Source organism: Mixophyes fleayi, chromosome 7 (genome assembly GCF_038048845.1).
Source record: "Mixophyes fleayi isolate aMixFle1 chromosome 7, aMixFle1.hap1, whole genome shotgun sequence".
NCBI lineage: Eukaryota > Metazoa > Chordata > Amphibia > Anura > Limnodynastidae > Mixophyes > Mixophyes fleayi.
In genome coordinates this window covers 8,813,212-8,830,711 of record NC_134408.1, presented here as the reverse complement: position 1 = coordinate 8,830,711, position 17,500 = coordinate 8,813,212, and the positions used below count along the sequence as shown (strand labels likewise).

At 45.4% G+C, this 17,500-nt stretch overlaps 1 protein-coding gene across 2 annotated transcripts; it reads right to left on the bottom strand.

Moving 5' to 3' along the window:
• Window positions 1-538: 538 nt before the first annotated feature.
• On the bottom strand, window positions 539-16,310 carry MVP (major vault protein). Of its 2 annotated transcripts, none has more exons than XM_075178944.1 (17): window positions 16,218-16,310; window positions 13,041-13,193; window positions 12,320-12,515; window positions 10,738-10,858; window positions 10,524-10,655; window positions 9,611-9,705; window positions 6,393-6,629; window positions 5,933-6,058; window positions 5,661-5,819; window positions 4,023-4,261; window positions 3,729-3,926; window positions 3,202-3,346; window positions 2,894-3,105; window positions 2,410-2,526; window positions 1,831-1,957; window positions 1,549-1,737; window positions 539-1,415 (listed from the first exon to the last, which is right to left on the bottom strand). In XM_075178944.1, the coding sequence occupies exons 2-17, from the start codon at window positions 13,160-13,162 to the stop codon at window positions 1,278-1,280; spliced, it is 2,553 nt and encodes an 850-aa protein (XP_075035045.1). In that variant the 5' UTR covers window positions 13,163-13,193; window positions 16,218-16,310; the 3' UTR covers window positions 539-1,277. The 2 variants fall into 2 exon arrangements, with proteins under 2 accessions (XP_075035045.1, XP_075035044.1); XM_075178943.1 differs by lacking the exon at window positions 16,218-16,310 and adding an exon at window positions 15,256-15,278.
• Between the last annotated feature and the right edge of the window lie 1,190 nt (window positions 16,311-17,500).

Sequence of the window (17,500 nt, the reverse complement as noted above, 5' to 3'; positions counted from 1 at the left end):
CTAAACGTCACCAACATACATCTCTTCCCTGTGCAGGATCTGTATGTCTGTCATCCACTCATTGCCTGCTCCCATTTCCGGTTACAGGCTGCACCCACTCTGTGGAATTCCTTCCCTCGCACAACAAGACTTTCTCCTGCCTCCTGAACCTTCAAGTGATTTCTGGAAACCTCTTCAGGCAGCTTCTCAAATTTCTGATCATCCTCTTAACCATCCCCAGGACATTCTACCCTATTGCCCCTCTATACAGTTTACTCCAAACGTACATATTCCCCGTCTGTGTTCAAACAACCTACTGACCCTCAAAACCTTATTGCAGCAAGACTGGATCACTAAGCACCCCTCCCTTTGTAATCTGGCTGGACAGACATGCAATCTGTGGCAAGTATCCTCATGTATCAAACTCCTATTGTCCTACAGATGGTATTCTCATGAGCAGGGACCTCTTACCTCTTTGTGTGTTAATATCCACTCTTGTTTTATTACTGTGTTTGTTCCCAATTTTAAAGCACCTATATAAATAATAATACGAAAGTCATTGTGAAGAAAAACTGAGGTTTATTGAGTGCTCTCACACGGATTGTCTTGTACACAAGTTGTGGCCATTGTGGCTCTGGCTGAGTCCGCACTGCAGAAGGCAGAGGTAAGGCACGTCAGATGCAGACATTACAGCATTTTAACTCACAGGTCGATTAGTCATATCACAGGTGGGTCAGAGGCACAGGATAATATGTGACACTGCTGGAGAATGCAAATCAGCAGAGCAGAGGATAATTTGTGACACTGCTGGAGAATGCAAATCAGCAGAGCATAATGTGCGACACTGCTGACGAATGCAAATCAGCAGGGGATAATATGTGACACTGCTGGAGTATGCAAATCAGCAGGGGATAATATGTGACACTGCTGGAGAATGCAAATCAGCAGGGGATATATGTGACACTGCTGGAGTATGCCAAGCAGCAGAGCAGGGGATAATATGTGACACTGCTGGAGTATGCAAATCAGAAGAGCAGGGGATAATATCTGACACTGCTGGATAATGCAAATCAGCAGAGCAGGGGTTAATATCTGACACTGCTGGATAATGCAAATCAGCAGAGCAGGGGATAATATCTGACACTGCTGGAGAATGTAAATCAGCAGAGCTGGGGTTAATGTGTGACACTGCTGGAGAATGCCAAAGAGCAGAGCAGGGGATAATGTGTGACACTGCTGGACAGTACACAACAGGGGCCCCAAGAAAGAAGACCGGCTATTTGGGAGCATCATTTGTTTCACTTCTCTGCATCTTTCTCTAGGAGTGCCTTGGTGGGAAGCCCCAGAAGTCCAGTCGCTGTACTGAAGAGGTTGATGGGCGTTGCACCATCTGTAATCAGAGTTGACTGAATTCCCAATCCTTGTAGTAGTTTTACCTGTGGGCAAAGAGGATAAAAATGTGAGATACTAAAACCAAAAAAAAGGCAAAATAAAAATGTACCACAAACCAGATTAGGAAACAGAATCAGAGAAGTAGACGGTGAAACAACATCTCTGGTGGGTAATCACCTGCAGCTCGGGTCCAGCCAATGCGATGTCCCGCAGAGTGTCCGTTCCGATGGCCTCCGTCATGCCCCGGAACTTCTTCACCGCAATTTCGGCGACTTCCTGCTCTTTCGTCACTTCCAGTTTGTTCTTTTCCTGCAGGTATTTCAGCTCCTCGCTCCTGGCCTGGCGCAGGCGCTGCAACTCCGCCTCCTGCGTAAGGTAGAGGGGGGGGGGAAAGAGTCATGGTATATCTGTGCAATCACCCAGCCGCCCGTACAATCCGTCATGTCATCCCTCTCTCACCGTTTCAATGGCGAGAGCTTCGGCGCGCAGTTTGGCCTGTAAGACCGCGCCCTCGCCCTCAATTTTCGCAGCCTCTGCTTTGGACTGAGCCTCGGCTTTGGCGGCGCCGGTGCTTTCCACCGCGGTACTAAAGAGGATCACAGCGAGAGAAAGAGATTGAAAAGAAGCCTAAAAAAACACAAGTCAAATACAAAGAGTACAAGAGTCCCTTGTAATGTCCGGGTGTGAGAGAAACCCCTTAAAAAAAACCATATTAATATGGTGTGAATAATTCTTCATGTTTCGATTAAGAGCGCAGTATTCTAATTATTGGTACAGTCTACTTGTCTCGGAATGTTCACTGTGATGCAGGACCTTCTAGCTGTCAGTAGGTGGCGCTATTTGATGTGCTGTTCAGGAAAAGCGTTTTGCTAGCAGCAAAACCCCTTTGTAAACAGCAATAACTAGTGCCGCCGTCTACATATAACTACAATACGTTTCATTACAAACTATGAATTTAGGGGTTCATAAAACAGAAAATGGAGACATAAAATAGAATAAAGAAATAAAATAATAAAACATTCCCTGACTCCCATATACCTAAGTGCTTCCAGCTCAAGCAGCTCTTTGCGGGCTCTCTCTGCCTCGGCCTGGTCCGTGATCCGCTGCCTCTCCAGACGTCCCTTTGCTTCCTGCTCCAGGCGTTCGGCTTCATGTCTGCAGAGAGAGAGAGAATACGGAGATGTAAAACCGCAGAGTGGCTCGATCAACTGCATCGGTGATATGGTGACCTTAGGAGCAATACATGCACAAACCACAAGGTGGCGCCAACAGTTACTTTCACAAAGTGGCAGCATCATAATATACATATCAGGGAGGACGATTATGGTTCCACTGTCACTCTCCAGCCACCGGAGTTGCATTCTGTTGTACATAGACCAAGGTTGGGCCTACTGCTCTCCATGCTCTAGGAGGAGGGCTAGGACTTCGTTCCAGAACATCAGGTGAGCTGTAGAATCGCCACTGACTATAGTCTTCTGGATGCGGCTCCAGAGTCTGTAATACAAGCTTTAGAGGCGCTCACCTCGCTGTGGCCTCCTGGGAGTTTGTTGTGATCTCAATGGCCAGCTGGACACTCTTCTGCAGAGCATCTCTGGTGCGTTGGTCAACGGGTTCCACCGACTGGATGTCCACGCTGGTGATGACCAAGTTATTCTGCGGGAACTTGAAGGAGCTTCGCATCTTCACGGATTCGTCAAAACCAAACACTGCCGAGCAGATGATGCGGTTGGAGTTCTGCGTAGGAGAAAAGAACCACAGTCAACCATCAGGGCCAGCTGGGAGTCTGAGGGTCTGCAGAGAACGGGGGCTCTCGTCTTCCAGATAACTCACCTTGTGGAAGTCGTCAAACTGCACAGAGGCCACAGCCCCTCTTATGCGGGAGGCAATGGCTTTACACGCGTCTCCCACGAAATCTGGAACGCTAAAAATCCTCGACGCCTCAGCTGATTCAGTCTTATCCGCGATTTCAAAATGCCTGAGAGGGGGATAAAAAGAGGGATTATAGACATCGGTCATCTACACGCAATAGAGGCAGACATTCTGTGGACTATATCGAAACATTCATAATTATTTTTGAATGTTATAGAGCTTCTCTGATTAATCAGGAGTACTCCCACGGCTGACAGATGTCTTCACCAAGAGTTATCGCCTTGTGAACTCACCAGGTCTATCGATGACATTTTATTTTACCTGGCCAAGCATGTGAAATGAGAAGTGGAATTGTAGTTACCACAGAAGTAAATAGAGATATAAATATATAAATTTAGAGAATTATGATTGAGTAGAGCAGCTCGTTTCCGTATGTTTGGTGAAAATGGAGAGTATAAGAATTTTGCCCCCTCCCCCGAGGTCCTCACCAGTTGTAGGACAGCTGAATCTGGAGTCTGGCGTGGTCGGCGGTCTCTATATTGATCAGATCAGTGCAGAAGTCGGGCCCCAGAAGGAGGCAGATGGCCTTGATGACGTTATGGCGTTTGGGTGTCCCGCCGGAGAGACTGAGGACTGTGAACTGCTCATCGGGTCCCAAAATCACCAGCTCGGGGCCAAACACCACCCTGGAGCAGGAGAAGACAATGATCAATCAAGGGTAACAAAAGAACAGGTGATTACACCACATGGCCGGGTGTGTGGGAGGAACCAAGTCTGCTCACCTGGCCTTTTTCTCCCGGTAGTCGTACACCTGGACAGCGGCATTGTGTGGCACGCGGTAGGTGACCGCCTTGGTCCTGTCTCTTTCTTGTACCACTTGCGTCTGGGCAGAACGATTGGACCGGTCTGCGACAGGGTCCTTCCCGGAGGCCAGCAGAGCCTCTACGTTTGCGGGAAGGTCCTTCTCCCACAGCTCCTCGTCCTGAGTGAGCATGTACGTGTGTCCTACAACCGCGCGCACCTGGTGGGAAAGAGACATGAGGGTGAACGGACCGCACAGGTGGAGAGGTCTTTAGTGCACATTACAATGAACCAAGTAACTGAGAATCGGGTTGTGTATGTAGCTGCAGACATTTACCCAGAAGTGCTCAGACCCAGGAGCTACCAACAGGTCATGTTTTCAGGATTTCTGTCTGTAGAAACAGGTGAGTTAATTACTGACCCAGCCAAATAGATTAACTCACCTGTGCATGATTAAAGAAATCCTGAAAACATGAACTGTTGGTAGCCCTTGGGGACGGAGTTTGGCCACCTCTGCATTAACCCAACACTTAACAGCAAAATGTAGCTACAGAACGTGAAATCGCATTTATTGTGATCAATGAATACATTTTATTTTTTTGAGGTTGGTGCAACAAATATGTATCACGGTCACCAATCAGCAGCGAGGGTAGAAAGTGGTGAATCTTATTTCATTAAATGTATTTATTTACGGTGGGAGATTCTCTCAGTGTCTCATTACCAATCGTATCAGAAAGTCTGTGCACATGCGTGTATAGGAATTCAAGAAAATATAATAACGTATAATAACATATTTTAATAGTAAATCATCAGTCACTTCACATGTTGGGATTAAAAGCAGAAGAGAGACAGGTGAATAAATAAAAGGTTGGTACTTAAAAATATCAGCCGAAACATGGGATCCGGATCACGCGTGTGCCAACGGATACTGACTAAGCAACACGTGACTATGTTTTAATAAGCCATTGAAAAACTAAAAGGCTCTGAGCTTTGCAGCCAGGGAATTAGACAGAACGCTCATTAGATTTAATGCTATGAACACTCTTCCTATCCGTATTTTTTGTTGTGTGATTTCTACAGCCTGTCGCCATCACTGTCATTATCGCTGTTAGCAAATCAGTCTCGGACTACAAAAAAAAATGATAATAAATAACATCAAAGCAAAAGAAAACACTAAACACCACGAAAACTGTATTTTTTTCTAATTAACAAAATGTTAATTGGATTTAATTTTAACAGTTTTAGAAAAACTGTACTTGAATAACTGTAGCCTTTTAATAGTGGGCAGGAGGGGGTTAAATTCTGAGGCTTTGATAGTGGGGTTTTGGTCACTGCTCCCCTGTGCTATTCCCGTCTACATTGCTGACTGACAACAGCTGACAACTTGAGCGTAGGACTGAGTCACATCTAGTCGTACAGCTGTTTTCTGGCTTACGGGGGTTCATTATCCGGCTGTCTTGAACTTACAACACTGACGTTACTAGCAGCTGCCAAAAAAACATGTTTACCACTAACCATAACCGTTATATAAAGACAGCACCCACAGTAACCTATGAGACCACCGAGCCACTGGACAGAACCACAATAAAGATGGCCGTCTGCGCTACGGTCATACGAACCTTTCCAGACTTGATGTCTCGTACATAGATCCCCTCATTTTCATCCAGGGGCATAGACTGCCTCTTCACCACAACCTCCACCTCTACCGAGGGCACATACTCTAGTGGGCCCCTAATCATCCAGCGGTCTCCGGGTTTGCGCTCCACATCATTCCCATCCTGGCAGAAGATACAGGAAAAGAATCAGTGCAATTGGAAAAGAATGTGCTGAAAGTAAAAGCAGTGAGGAGTATGACTTTATTTGGGTTTTGCCTTCTGCGCTTATTTCATACCTCATCTTTTTCATCCAGTACTTGCAAGGCTCTCAGGACCAGACCCTCCTCCTCCGACAGTATGTAGACATCTTGGATTCCATCCTCAAGGCTCTCACCAGGCAGTAGAAAGAAAGACTTCTCTCCCTGTAGAATAAAAAAAAAATATGTATCTTAGTACAGACAACCAATGCCAAGCCGCCTAGCAGCTCCAGACCAGTTGCCAGGCCGCCTAGCAGCTCCAGACCAGTTGCCAGGCCGCCTAGCAGCTCCAGACAAGGTACTGAGCTATGACATTGGAGTCCAGAAGGCCCACATTTGTCAGAAAGCCCCATAGGCCCTTTGCTTAAGGGTCTAACCACAGTTCTAGAAAGAGACTCGTAATTTGGGATACTGCAGAGAAAAGGATTGAGGACACAGACCTGGGGATAAGGTTGCGTTCCTCGTCACGGACTATGGGCAGATAATTGGGACACGTTACCTTCACAACTTTCTTCTGCCCAAGCTGAGGCTTTCCATCAGCCCCCACGGGGTCCAGGACAACGCAGTACTGGCGGCTGTTCAGGGTGGTGATGTCCACAATTCCCATCACCTCCTCATATACATTGGGGATGTAGGCCTCTGTGTCGTCCATGGTGACCAGCCACTCCTCTCCGGTACGCCGCAGGTTCTGCTTGTCATCGCGGAACGTCTTGGTGGCACGGATGTGCAGAGCTTTCTACGGATTTAAAGAGACTTTACATCAGAGATCTTACTCCACTCACTGCTCTGCAAGAGAATAATATACCCAATGTCTACTACAAGGAGGTCTCCAAATGTATAATTCACGTGAGACCTCTTCTGTAATACAACGTGAGCACACATTAATAGTGACCTCTTCTGTAATGCTGCAGGGGACCCAGTGATACCAGCCAACTGCTCAGTGGACGGTCGTGGCACGAATACAATCAGGTTGTTATATCGGTTCCTACATTGGATCCCTCTCCCCTTCATCTCTCAGAAACTGTTACAGGATCTGTCCAGCAGAGGTCAGCACTTACTGTAACTATTGGAACCCTACTGAATAAAGCACACGGCTTGGATTCAATGGAAAGGACTATTACCCAAATGTTACCACAGCTGTCAACCGTCCCCAATGTCACAGGGAAACTCGACGGTTTTAATGGTTTGTCCCTTGAAACTGCACCACATATTTTATCTTATTTTGTATATAAAATTATATTTTCTTGATAGATTCCCATTTTCTGGACTCTATACGTTAATATATATTATAAGCATTTAAAACCTAAAGAATGTCATTATAGTCCACCTAGACTGTTCACTTTGACTTTTAGGAAGTTTGGGTGTCACTTTTACAGGTAATCTGTTATGCGATTGTTTAATTGATATAATTAGATCTAAGGACAGAAGTAAGCTGTGTAGTAGCTGGACTACGGACCACACCTAAGTAACCTTTTCTACTGGGATATTTCACTGAATTTTCAGCTTTGGTTTGAATTACCTATTAATGCAATCGGTATGCTCCAGGTATAGTTTTTCCATGATGGAAAACACTGTAGGATCAGTAGAATCCCTGTAATAATCAGATAGGTAGAATCCCACGGGATTCCAGGAGACAGCTGGGAGCTCTATTTATGGCTCAGAACTTTATTGTCAGCTGAAGAGTCCAGAGTCCTATTGCGGAGGAGGAAGAAGGTGAGTTAAGGGACTTAGGACTCTAGCAGGAGTCACCAGAGAGCAGTCGGCTGCTGATGTCACAGTAACATTCAGCAATATAAAGAGAGGATGTGGTTTATAGAACATGCAAAGGTTCCATTTAGTGGCTGAACATTCATGTATTAAAAATAGATAAACGAATAGATATATTAGAAGTCTGTAAAGAAATTGAATGAAATGCTACACTGGTGGCTCAGTAGTTAGCACTTATGCCTCACAGCACTGGGGTCATGAGTTCAATTCCCGACCATGGTCTTATCTGTGAGGAGTTTGTATGTTATTATTATTATTATTATTATCCTTTATTTATTAGGCGCCACAAGAGTTCCACAGCGCCGTACACAGCACAAACAGTAGACTAAACAAGGTAACACATCACAAACGGTTAACAAAAAATACCAAAACTTCAGAGACTCCAGGCAGGCTAATGCAGTAAAGACGGAGCAGAAGAGCAGGTATGGAGAACAGAGGGAAGAGGGCCCTGCTCAAATGTGCTTACATCCTAAGGGAGGGTAGACAGAACACAGGCACACAGGGAGCAAGTTGAAGAAGTGGGGAGAGAACAGGGGGCGGGAGGAGAGAGGGGAAGAACAGGTGGAGGAGAGGTTAGGTGGAAGGTTGGTAAGCCTTTAGGAACAGGTAAGTTTTGAGTGCCCTCTTGAAGGAGGACAGATTGGGAGAAAGACGGATGGAGCGAGGGAGGTCGTTCCAGTGAAGGGGGGCAGCACGGGAGAAGTCTTGGATTCTGGAGTGGGAAGAGGTGATCAGAGTGGAGGAGAGGCGGCGGTCATTGGCCGAGCGCAGGGAACGGGCAGGGGTGTGAATGGAGAGGAGGTTAGAGATGTTCTCCCCGTGTATGTGTGGGTTTCCTCCGGGTGCTCTGGTTTTCTCCCACACTCCAAAAGCATACGGGTAGGTTAATTGGCTGCTATCAAAATTGACCCTAGTCTGTCTGTGTGTGTGTGTGTGTGTGTGTGTGTGTATGTTAGGGAATTTAGACTGTAAGCTCCAATGGGGCAGGGACTGATGTGAGTGAGTTCTCTGTACAGCGCTGTGGAATCAGTGGCGCTATATAAATAACTGATGATAATGTGTTGCAGTTGGGAGTTATATTCAATATTGATTTATGTGAACTGTAAAAGTTTCAGGAAGTTTACGTATCAGCATAGAAATCACAATGGAAAATTATTATCATCTTGTGCTGATCTTGTAGTATACACACGGCCGACCACTAACGCCTAACAGACTGATTCTGTGTATATAAAAGGCACAGTGAGATAACTGAACATCTTTGACTCCTATGAGGCATAAACTACTTATAGGATATATTTGTACCACCGTTTAACCTTACGTCTGTCAACGTCTTTCCTCCTATTGTAAATTTGACTAAATCACATGATTTACTTATTTACTAGACTGTATTTGTATTTTAAAAGCATAAAGGGGACAAAAAAAAAAGTTTACATTCTAAATTAGGACGTCATAAAGTAGGATGTGACAATGTATAGTCTTCTTTCCACCCAAGATATTTTTAAAAAAACATTTTCACATTTCTCCACTTTTGTAGACTGACCATTAAAGTGTGTTTGTCCCCAAAACAGCAAAATTATGAGGCGTAGACAGCTCCTATGCTCCCAAAACGTGTGTACACCCGTTCCACAACCGAGCCTGGGACTTAGAAGGCTCGGACAACATCGGTGGGACACACACAGGCCAATAGTGGACATCTCGGACAACATTTTTCTACTAAGCCGATAATTAGCCAATCGATTTGTGATCGGATTATACGTTTGTTTTGAGGACTATGACAATCAATAACCTGGCAGATATTGTCAGCAGAAAGTCCTGTTATCCCTCAACCTTCAACACAAGCCTCAGAACTCAACAAGTGATCCAAACCTTCTTCAACCACTACGCCGCACTGTTGGGTGGTTGGCTCGTATGATTACGGAGGTTGATCGGCTCGGTAACGTCTTATTTTACCTTGTCTGTCAGGACAAAGGCGTCCACCACGTCTACGACCTCTTCATAGACGCCAGGGAGGTACGCTCCCACCTTCTTCACCAACCACTCCTCACCTACGGCACAGACAGGGGAAGGGAGAGACCGTTCTCATTCTGCGAGAGGCACAAACAGAGAGAGACGGGAGGAGAGAGAGGGTGGGAAGACTTGGACAGAGCAGTGATGAGGACAGATACTGAAGAGAAACAAACCATATATTGTATAGTGAACGTCTGTAAATAATATCTGCGTAAACAGCGAGCTCTGAGCTCATCAATTCAGTATAACACTGTTACAAAGAATAACGCGCACCCCCTACTATTGTGGATGTTAGGTCAGCTCGGAGATCCTGTAACATTTACACCAGTCACATATTACACTGCTCATATTAGGCCTGATTCATTAAGCAACATAAGTCCCGTTGAGTGACGTATTTAGCGTAAAATTGCTCAGAAACGGCCAATTCGCCAGTGAACGCAACGGCACGCAATTCATCTTTCATTTTATGTACAGTAGACATTAATGATGTGTGACACTACCGACCAATTAAAAAAAAGCGCAAGTTGCGTTCACTTGATGAAACAGGCACATTACACTCGGCTTCAAAATTGTCTAGTGGTTGAAATACGGATATGAAGGGTGCTGGGTCTTCATCAATAAATACCAGTAGAACCAGATTAGTAACCTCCTTCTGGGCATTCTCTATATACCGGTGCTGGCTTGTCTACTCTGCAAGTTACAAAACCATCAGCAAGAGACCGTCCTTGATGTAGGGTGTGAGATAAGAGACAGTGAGGAGGGAAGAGGGAGAAGAGACACAGGGATAAATACGAGGACAAGAGACTGAAGGGAGAGACCAGAGAGCGTAGCAACATATAAAGACCGTCCAACTGACCAGTGACCCTGGCGTGGTCCTCTCGGTCCTGGCACTCCTTGCGGGCGCGCAGACGGATTGCCTGGTTATGCCGGATGACGGTTGCCTGGATGGTCTGTACCACTTCCACCTCCTTGCGGGGGATATAGGTACCTGGGTTGGGTCAGATGTTACAGCTCAGTCGTTGCTCAGTAGGTGACGGACAAAGAATGGTCCAGTCTACAACAGTTCTCACCTGGTCCTTCAAAGAGCCACTCGTCTCCGGCCACAGGTTTCTCATTGTCATCCTCGAAGTCTAGGAGAGCTTTCAGGTGCAGCGCGGTGTTGGCAAGGACCACCGTCAGAGCAGTAATACCCTGGAGGGGGTGACAGACATTATAAATCAAGATTGATATATAGAGGATTCTGACATTTTATTGTACATCAACAAAACGTTTCTGGGGGTCATCTACAAAGCTTAGAACGGACAAGGAACAGGACAAAGCCTCTGTGCTGCGCTAAGCGGTGTTTGCGGAAGAAATTTCTAATAGTCATTGGGTGGAGTGAGCGCGATGCAGGTACAGAGTGACCCCACGCATAGATTTAAATAACATTTCACAGATCACTGCAAGGAAATAAACGGCTTGAGAAGGGCGTATGCCCATTTTCACTCCCCAAAACACCCCCTACAAATTTTTTCACCAGCTTTGGCGAGATCTACTCCAATACTTTTAACGGAACGCACTTTAACCTTTCAGGTGTTACTTTCTCCAGGAAAGCTCAATTCTAGGCGTACCTCGCTCAAAGTATAAAATATTTCTCTGTTTTTGAAAAAAGACTTATGCTAAGTTATATCCAGGGATTCAGTTATTGTTTTCTCAATATTATGGAGTTTCTGATTGAAACTAAAAAAAAAACCAAAAAAAAAAAAACCCCAAAAAGACTGAAATCAGCCCCCCCCCCAGCATCAGTCAGGGACCTCCCACGCTCTCCACCGACACTTTAACAAGCCCCCACTCACCACCACCGCTCCACTCTCACACAGCAACCAGAAGATACTCTATTATGGGAGCAGAACATTCACTTCCTGTTTCATCATCGCTGCTGGTCTCTGAGTGGGAGAGCTCAGGGAGTTTCAAGGGCTGAGCAAATAGGCTTCACCCCCCCCCCCCTCTGTAGGGGTGCTAGATGCTCCGGCCACCCCTACATCAAGTGTAAGGGTGTCAGGAGCAACTGTTTCATTGCAAAGGTGCCAGGACTGAGTGTGGAGTCCCCTTTTCCCTATTTAAAGCAAAAACAAGATAAACACCAAATTATAGGTTGTTTTTCTTTTATTTTTCTCTTTTGGTTTTTGGATCACAATGCCCAGATTGACTGACCCCCCCCCCCCCCCCCCCCCCCCCCCGCGCCCTTCCCACAATCATGGCTGTTCCCCCCAGTGAGGGAAGGACCATGCAGGGGCGGTAACATGAAGGTCTCGTCTCCTCTCCTGCGTCCGTCCCCTTCCCTGACACTGCAAACCACTAATGTAACAAAAAAAGCACATTGATGTTTTAAACAAAAAAATATGCTGCCCCTCCATCCCTGCTCCCTTAGGCTCAGGCCAGCGCTGCCTGTATAGCAGAACCCTCTGGATTCACTGTAAGAACCACCAGCGTTCCAGGATCAGATCTGTCTGTAATTACACAGTACAGCAGTGTCCTACGACTGTCTAATGTCTCATACATGTCTAGACGTCTCCTATTTGACATATTACAGTATTATAATCAGTGCTGCATCACATGACCCAATTACTACTGGGTGCCCCGAAGCGCTGTACATGAACCCTGGAGACATACCTGCTGTAACTCCTCCCCCGGGTACAGAGGGAACGGATCCTGAGCTAGTCGGATCTCTTGGTCCCCGTGCCGCAGTTTAGCTTGTCCGATGTCATCAAACTGTGCACTGCGGGCGGCGTCCCTCACCACCGGGTTCAGGATGATGCAGTAGTGACGTGGAGGAACCATTACCATACGCACGGGGTGAAAGAGGACCCTGCAGGACATGCCAGTGTTAGACCTTGCCCAACATACCAGAGCTGTGAATTATTAGATAACGCTACACACAGGTCACTGCTCTGTAACAACAGATAGAGGGCGCCACAGCTACTCCTGTGTTGAGAGAGCTCTGCCTATTATACCGTGATCAGGCAGCTGCTGGTGTCAGATTCTACACCGATCACCAGCAACTACATCATCCGAGCTGTGGTGTGTAAAACAATAAGTTACAGAAAATGAAATAGATTTTATATTGTAATTTGGATGAGTGGGAAGCTCAGAGAGGAGGGGGTTTTGACAAACCCACTATCAATTAGAAACCTCCCGATATCTAGAGAGGATCCCCAGATCTGGAAGATTGTCAGACCCATTGGGGTAGATTCCCGCAACCATCTAATAAGGAAAAGTGGAAGTGTTGCCCGTAGCGGCCAATCAGATTCTAACTATCACTTTGTAGAACGCACCAGACCTGCGCTCCCTTCGCTCACCAGGGTCTGCTGGACGGTGGTACTGGGGGACTCACCTCTCATTGTCCTGCCGGATGTAGGTCTTGGGTCCGGTCTCCACGCGGGAGATGTTGCTGTTCTGGTCCAGCACATGGATGTAGTAGTAGGGAGGGATACGGATGATGGACTCCTCACTCATTGTCAAGCTGCTGTGAACTGGGGGAGGAAGACTGAACACATGGTATAGTGACACTGAGTATTCACGTTCAGCAGAATTATATTATAAAGCACATACGTAAATATGGAAACTAGTTCGCACAGTGCAGACCAATAACTAGTAAATATATATATATATATATATATATATATATATATATATATATATATATATATATATATATATATTGATAGAGTTCACTCACTCTGGCAAAATAAGTGGTTAGGAAACATAATAATTGTTACGATCAATATACAAAAATAATTAATTAAAAACAATCTACTATATGTACTTGTAGATACACATAACATACACTGAAAATAGCTACCTCAATGCTAAGTAATTATACAAAACCACCACTAATTGAATCACCTAACAGTAATAACATGTAAATTCAAACAAATAGATTACTAGGCCAATAACTGTAATTTTTTAATTATTATTTCCTCAGAAAATGAGTGGCGATTTCTACTGTAATGGGCGGCAATGTGTTCATGCGTCAAATCGCAGCAACTGGATCTCCCCTATGCTGTTTAAAATTCATATAGTAATGGGTTAAACTTAAAATAGAACAGCACTATAACTCTTCAATTCTTTAGATGATAACAGCGGTTCCTGCATAATAGTAAGATTCCGCCTGACGCATTTCACTCAAATCTGTCGAACATTTTCAAAGACAACAAATGAGTATTAACCTTTCTTCCTTTAAATAGTAGAGCACCAGTCTCACCCAAATTAATTAGAACAATTTAATTCAACACGTTAGATAAGTGTCTCCGTATAGAGCCAAACTGTGTATGAAGAGTATGTTAATTCTCTCATACAATACTCGTAGTAAATATAATATGTTAACTTAAGTTAGTAAATATTTATAATAGCAATAATATATATATACACACACACACACACACACACACACACAATTATCCAAATGTATAACAAAGTAAGCACTTGTATCGTCCCATCAAGGGGTAGAGAATTAAAAAAATATATATATTTATAAATAAAAATTCAACATAAACATCTTCGTTATATAAAACGTATCTTACGAAACCTCTTTGAAAATAAATATCAGGGATATATCTGTAATCATCTCCAATATCGATCTTCTCCTATTATATTATACATCTCCTCACATTATCAACCTCAGTATTCATAATCTCAAAAAAACAAACCCCCCCCCCCAAAAAAAAGATATATTTAACACAATAAAATAAACAATGTACCTCAATGTTCAAACAAATCTATTGCTTCATTAAGCCCATCAGGGGCCAGTGGCTGCATTTTAAAGATCCACATTGTCTCCATACATAAATATACATAATCATATACATAAATCACACCGCTGACAGGGCAATGGGCACAGAGGATGGCAGGGGGCATAGGATTGTGTGACGGTAGGTCAGAGCACAGGGTGGCAGCGCAGAGGATGGCAGGGCAAGATGGCACAGCAGAGGATGGCAGGACAGGGGGCATAGGATTGTATGACGGTAGATCATAGCTCAGGGGAATAGGGTGGCACAGGAGTAGGTGGCAGGTCAGGGTGGCACAGCAGAGGGTGGCAGGACAGGGGGCATAGGATTGTATGACGGTAGATCAGAGCTCAGGAGCATAGGGTGGCACAGCAGTGGGTGGCAGGAAAGGGTGGCACAGTAGAGGATGGCAGGACAGGGTGGCAAGACAGGGGGCATAGGATTGTATGACGGTAGATCAGAGCTCAGGAGCATAGGGTGGCACAGCAGTGGGTGGCAGGAAAGGGTGGCACAGTAGAGGATGGCAGGACAGGGTGGCAAGACAGGGGGCATAGGATTGTATGACGGTAGATCAGAGCTCAGGAGCATAGGGTGGCACAGCAGTGGGTGGCAGGACAGGGTGGCACAGTAGAGGATGGCAGGACAGGGGGCAAGACAGGGGGCATAGGATTGTATGACGGTAGATCAGAGCTCAGGAGCATAGGGTGGCACAGCAGTGGGTGGCACAGTAGAGGATGGCAGGACAGGGTGGCAGGACAGGGGGCATAGGATTGTGCAGCAGATCACAGCATGGCAGGCGCAGTATCAGAAGGAACAACTAACCAGCAGAGGCTCCGAGGATGATACAGCAGTAAACAATCTATGCGAGGTATTGTCAGGTGTAATGATAAAAGGCCACACCTCGCACCTGCTCTGACATTACACTGCCTGCAGGTGTGGCATTTATAAAGGGGCAGGGTCCGGCAGATTACCAGGACAACACAGCAGAGATCAGTACACAGTAAACATCCTTTCATTTTACACAATAAATTATATATATATATATATATATATATATATTAGTATCTGACAACATATTGATATAATGTCCTGCTGTACAGGTGCATCTAAGCAATGAGATATTCTGCAGCCCCTGTCTGGGGCACACAGGTATCCGCATAGGGCTAGTGTGGGTGTGGTACACCCTTGGCACAGCTCATGGTAAGTCAGGCATCTCAGACTGGCATTCTCCAGCCTACGCCCACTCCCTCCAAGTCTCCTGCCCTAACAAACTTCTAGTAGTTCAGAGACCTCCACCCATTTAAATTGTTCTCGTCTTTTTTTTGGGGGAGTGGGACCCAAATTATTTTGCATTTAGTTGTTGGTAATATCTGGGGGTTAAAACTATATAAAACAAACAAACATGACCCTGAATCCTGTATCCAGAGGACTGAATATCACAGCAGTTACTCAGACAGCCCACACTCAGTCATCTGACAGTGCAGCTATGATGAAGCAGGAAATGAGAGCATTAAACGCTACAATGTTACTTAAAGTCCATGGAGCAGATTGTTAATATAAACTTATAGGGTGCGGACTGGTACAGATCAGAGTACTACAGACCCCTCTGCAGACCCCCCAGATAGTGATATTACAACCTCAGTGAGGTCGGACACTGAGTCCCTGTTACTAGTTACAGCACCTCCTATGTATAAGAGAGTAAAGCCTTAATATACAGAGACCCCTCTTACTTCCAGCAGCCCCCCACCCTGTACAGAGGAGAGACCCCGGCAGGGAGCGATTACCTGGCGACGTCTTGCAGATCTGATGAGAGAAGTAGGAGGGGGGGGGGGGGGCAGTCCCTCCCTTTAACCACTGCTGCTGCAGGGCCTGGAGATCTGTGTCATCAGCCCATGACGTGCTTCATATCACATTGCTGGGACATGACACACCTGGCTGCCAACCAGATCGTCCCTCTATCTCCCGATCCGGGGTCTGGCCGATGCATCTTTCTGTGCAACTTCATTCATAAAATCTGCTTTATAGTCATAGAAGAGCTGCTGCTGGTATTCTGGGAGTACAGAGGTTAATAATAAAGACTTGCTTGTTTTTTTGCATAGCCTTTTGCATGCCCTTTTGTGATAAGCAGTCCCTACTTTCCTAAGTGTTGGATTTAAAGATTTGCTCCTGAAATGCCCCTATTTTTTCTTTATTTTATCATCAATAGCTATTAATTAAGATTTTCCAAATATGGGGAAGAGGTTAATAGGGGAGAAAAGGACCAAAAGGAATTGGGGGGGGGGGGGGGGGGGGTACATAGTGGGGAATGAACACAATAATATAGGGAATACAAAATAGATATTGTCATCATTGAGAACAGGAACATAGAAATACAATATTAAAACCAAATAAGGCTAGTCGGACATTAATTATGAACAATTGAGCAAATGTACCAAAACGGGGCGGACTCTAAAGGTGGCTGATGGCGCAGGGATCTTTCTTTGGCAGTAATGAACTAGTGCCAGCTAAACCACTTAATGAATGGAGAAGCCGCAGCCATGAAGTAAGGAATGCCATCTCCAAACTAAATTAAAATAATTTTGGGATGGGAGTGCGGAGGGATTCCATGATTGGGCGATGGAGGCGCGGGCAGCGACGAAGATATGGCCGATCACTTATCTGTCACAAGATGGAGTTTGTGGAGGAAAGTGATGGGAGAGCACCAATTCAGGGGAAAGGGGAAGTGTGCAGTGAGCAACCCCCCTCCAGCCAGGGTAAAAAACCTCCGTCCAGATAGACTGAGCTGCTGGACAACTTCCAAAATTTATGGAAAACGTCACCAATCTCGCCGCAGTTACACCAGCCATACTAGGCCACATTTTGTAAAGTTTTGCAGTACTCAGGTATAGCCTATGCAATAATTTAATCAACATCAAGACTTATGGGGGGTAAATTCCTGGCGATGGTCTATGTCCCATTGTAGTTGGGCAGGGGGATTCAGGGGGTCTACGAAATAAAGGAATTATACCAAAAGATAATACCTGCTCTATTGTTGCCTTTTGTTAATTTAGCCAAGAGTGGGGTGGGG

What these genes read in the sequence shown, in the direction of transcription:
- MVP (XM_075178944.1), bottom strand. Translation starts at nt 13,162, where the DNA reads ATGAGTGAGGAGTCCATCATCCGTATCCCTCCCTACTACTACATCCAT. An exon ending in GGACCACGCCAGGGTCACTG is followed by an intron (nt 9,706 to 10,523) that starts GTCAGTTGGACG and finishes TCTGTGCCGTAG; the next exon opens with GTGAGGAGTGGTTGGTGAAG. An exon ending in TACTGGATGAAAAAGATGAG is followed by an intron (nt 5,820 to 5,932) that starts GTATGAAATAAG and finishes ATCTTCTGCCAG; the next exon opens with GATGGGAATGATGTGGAGCG.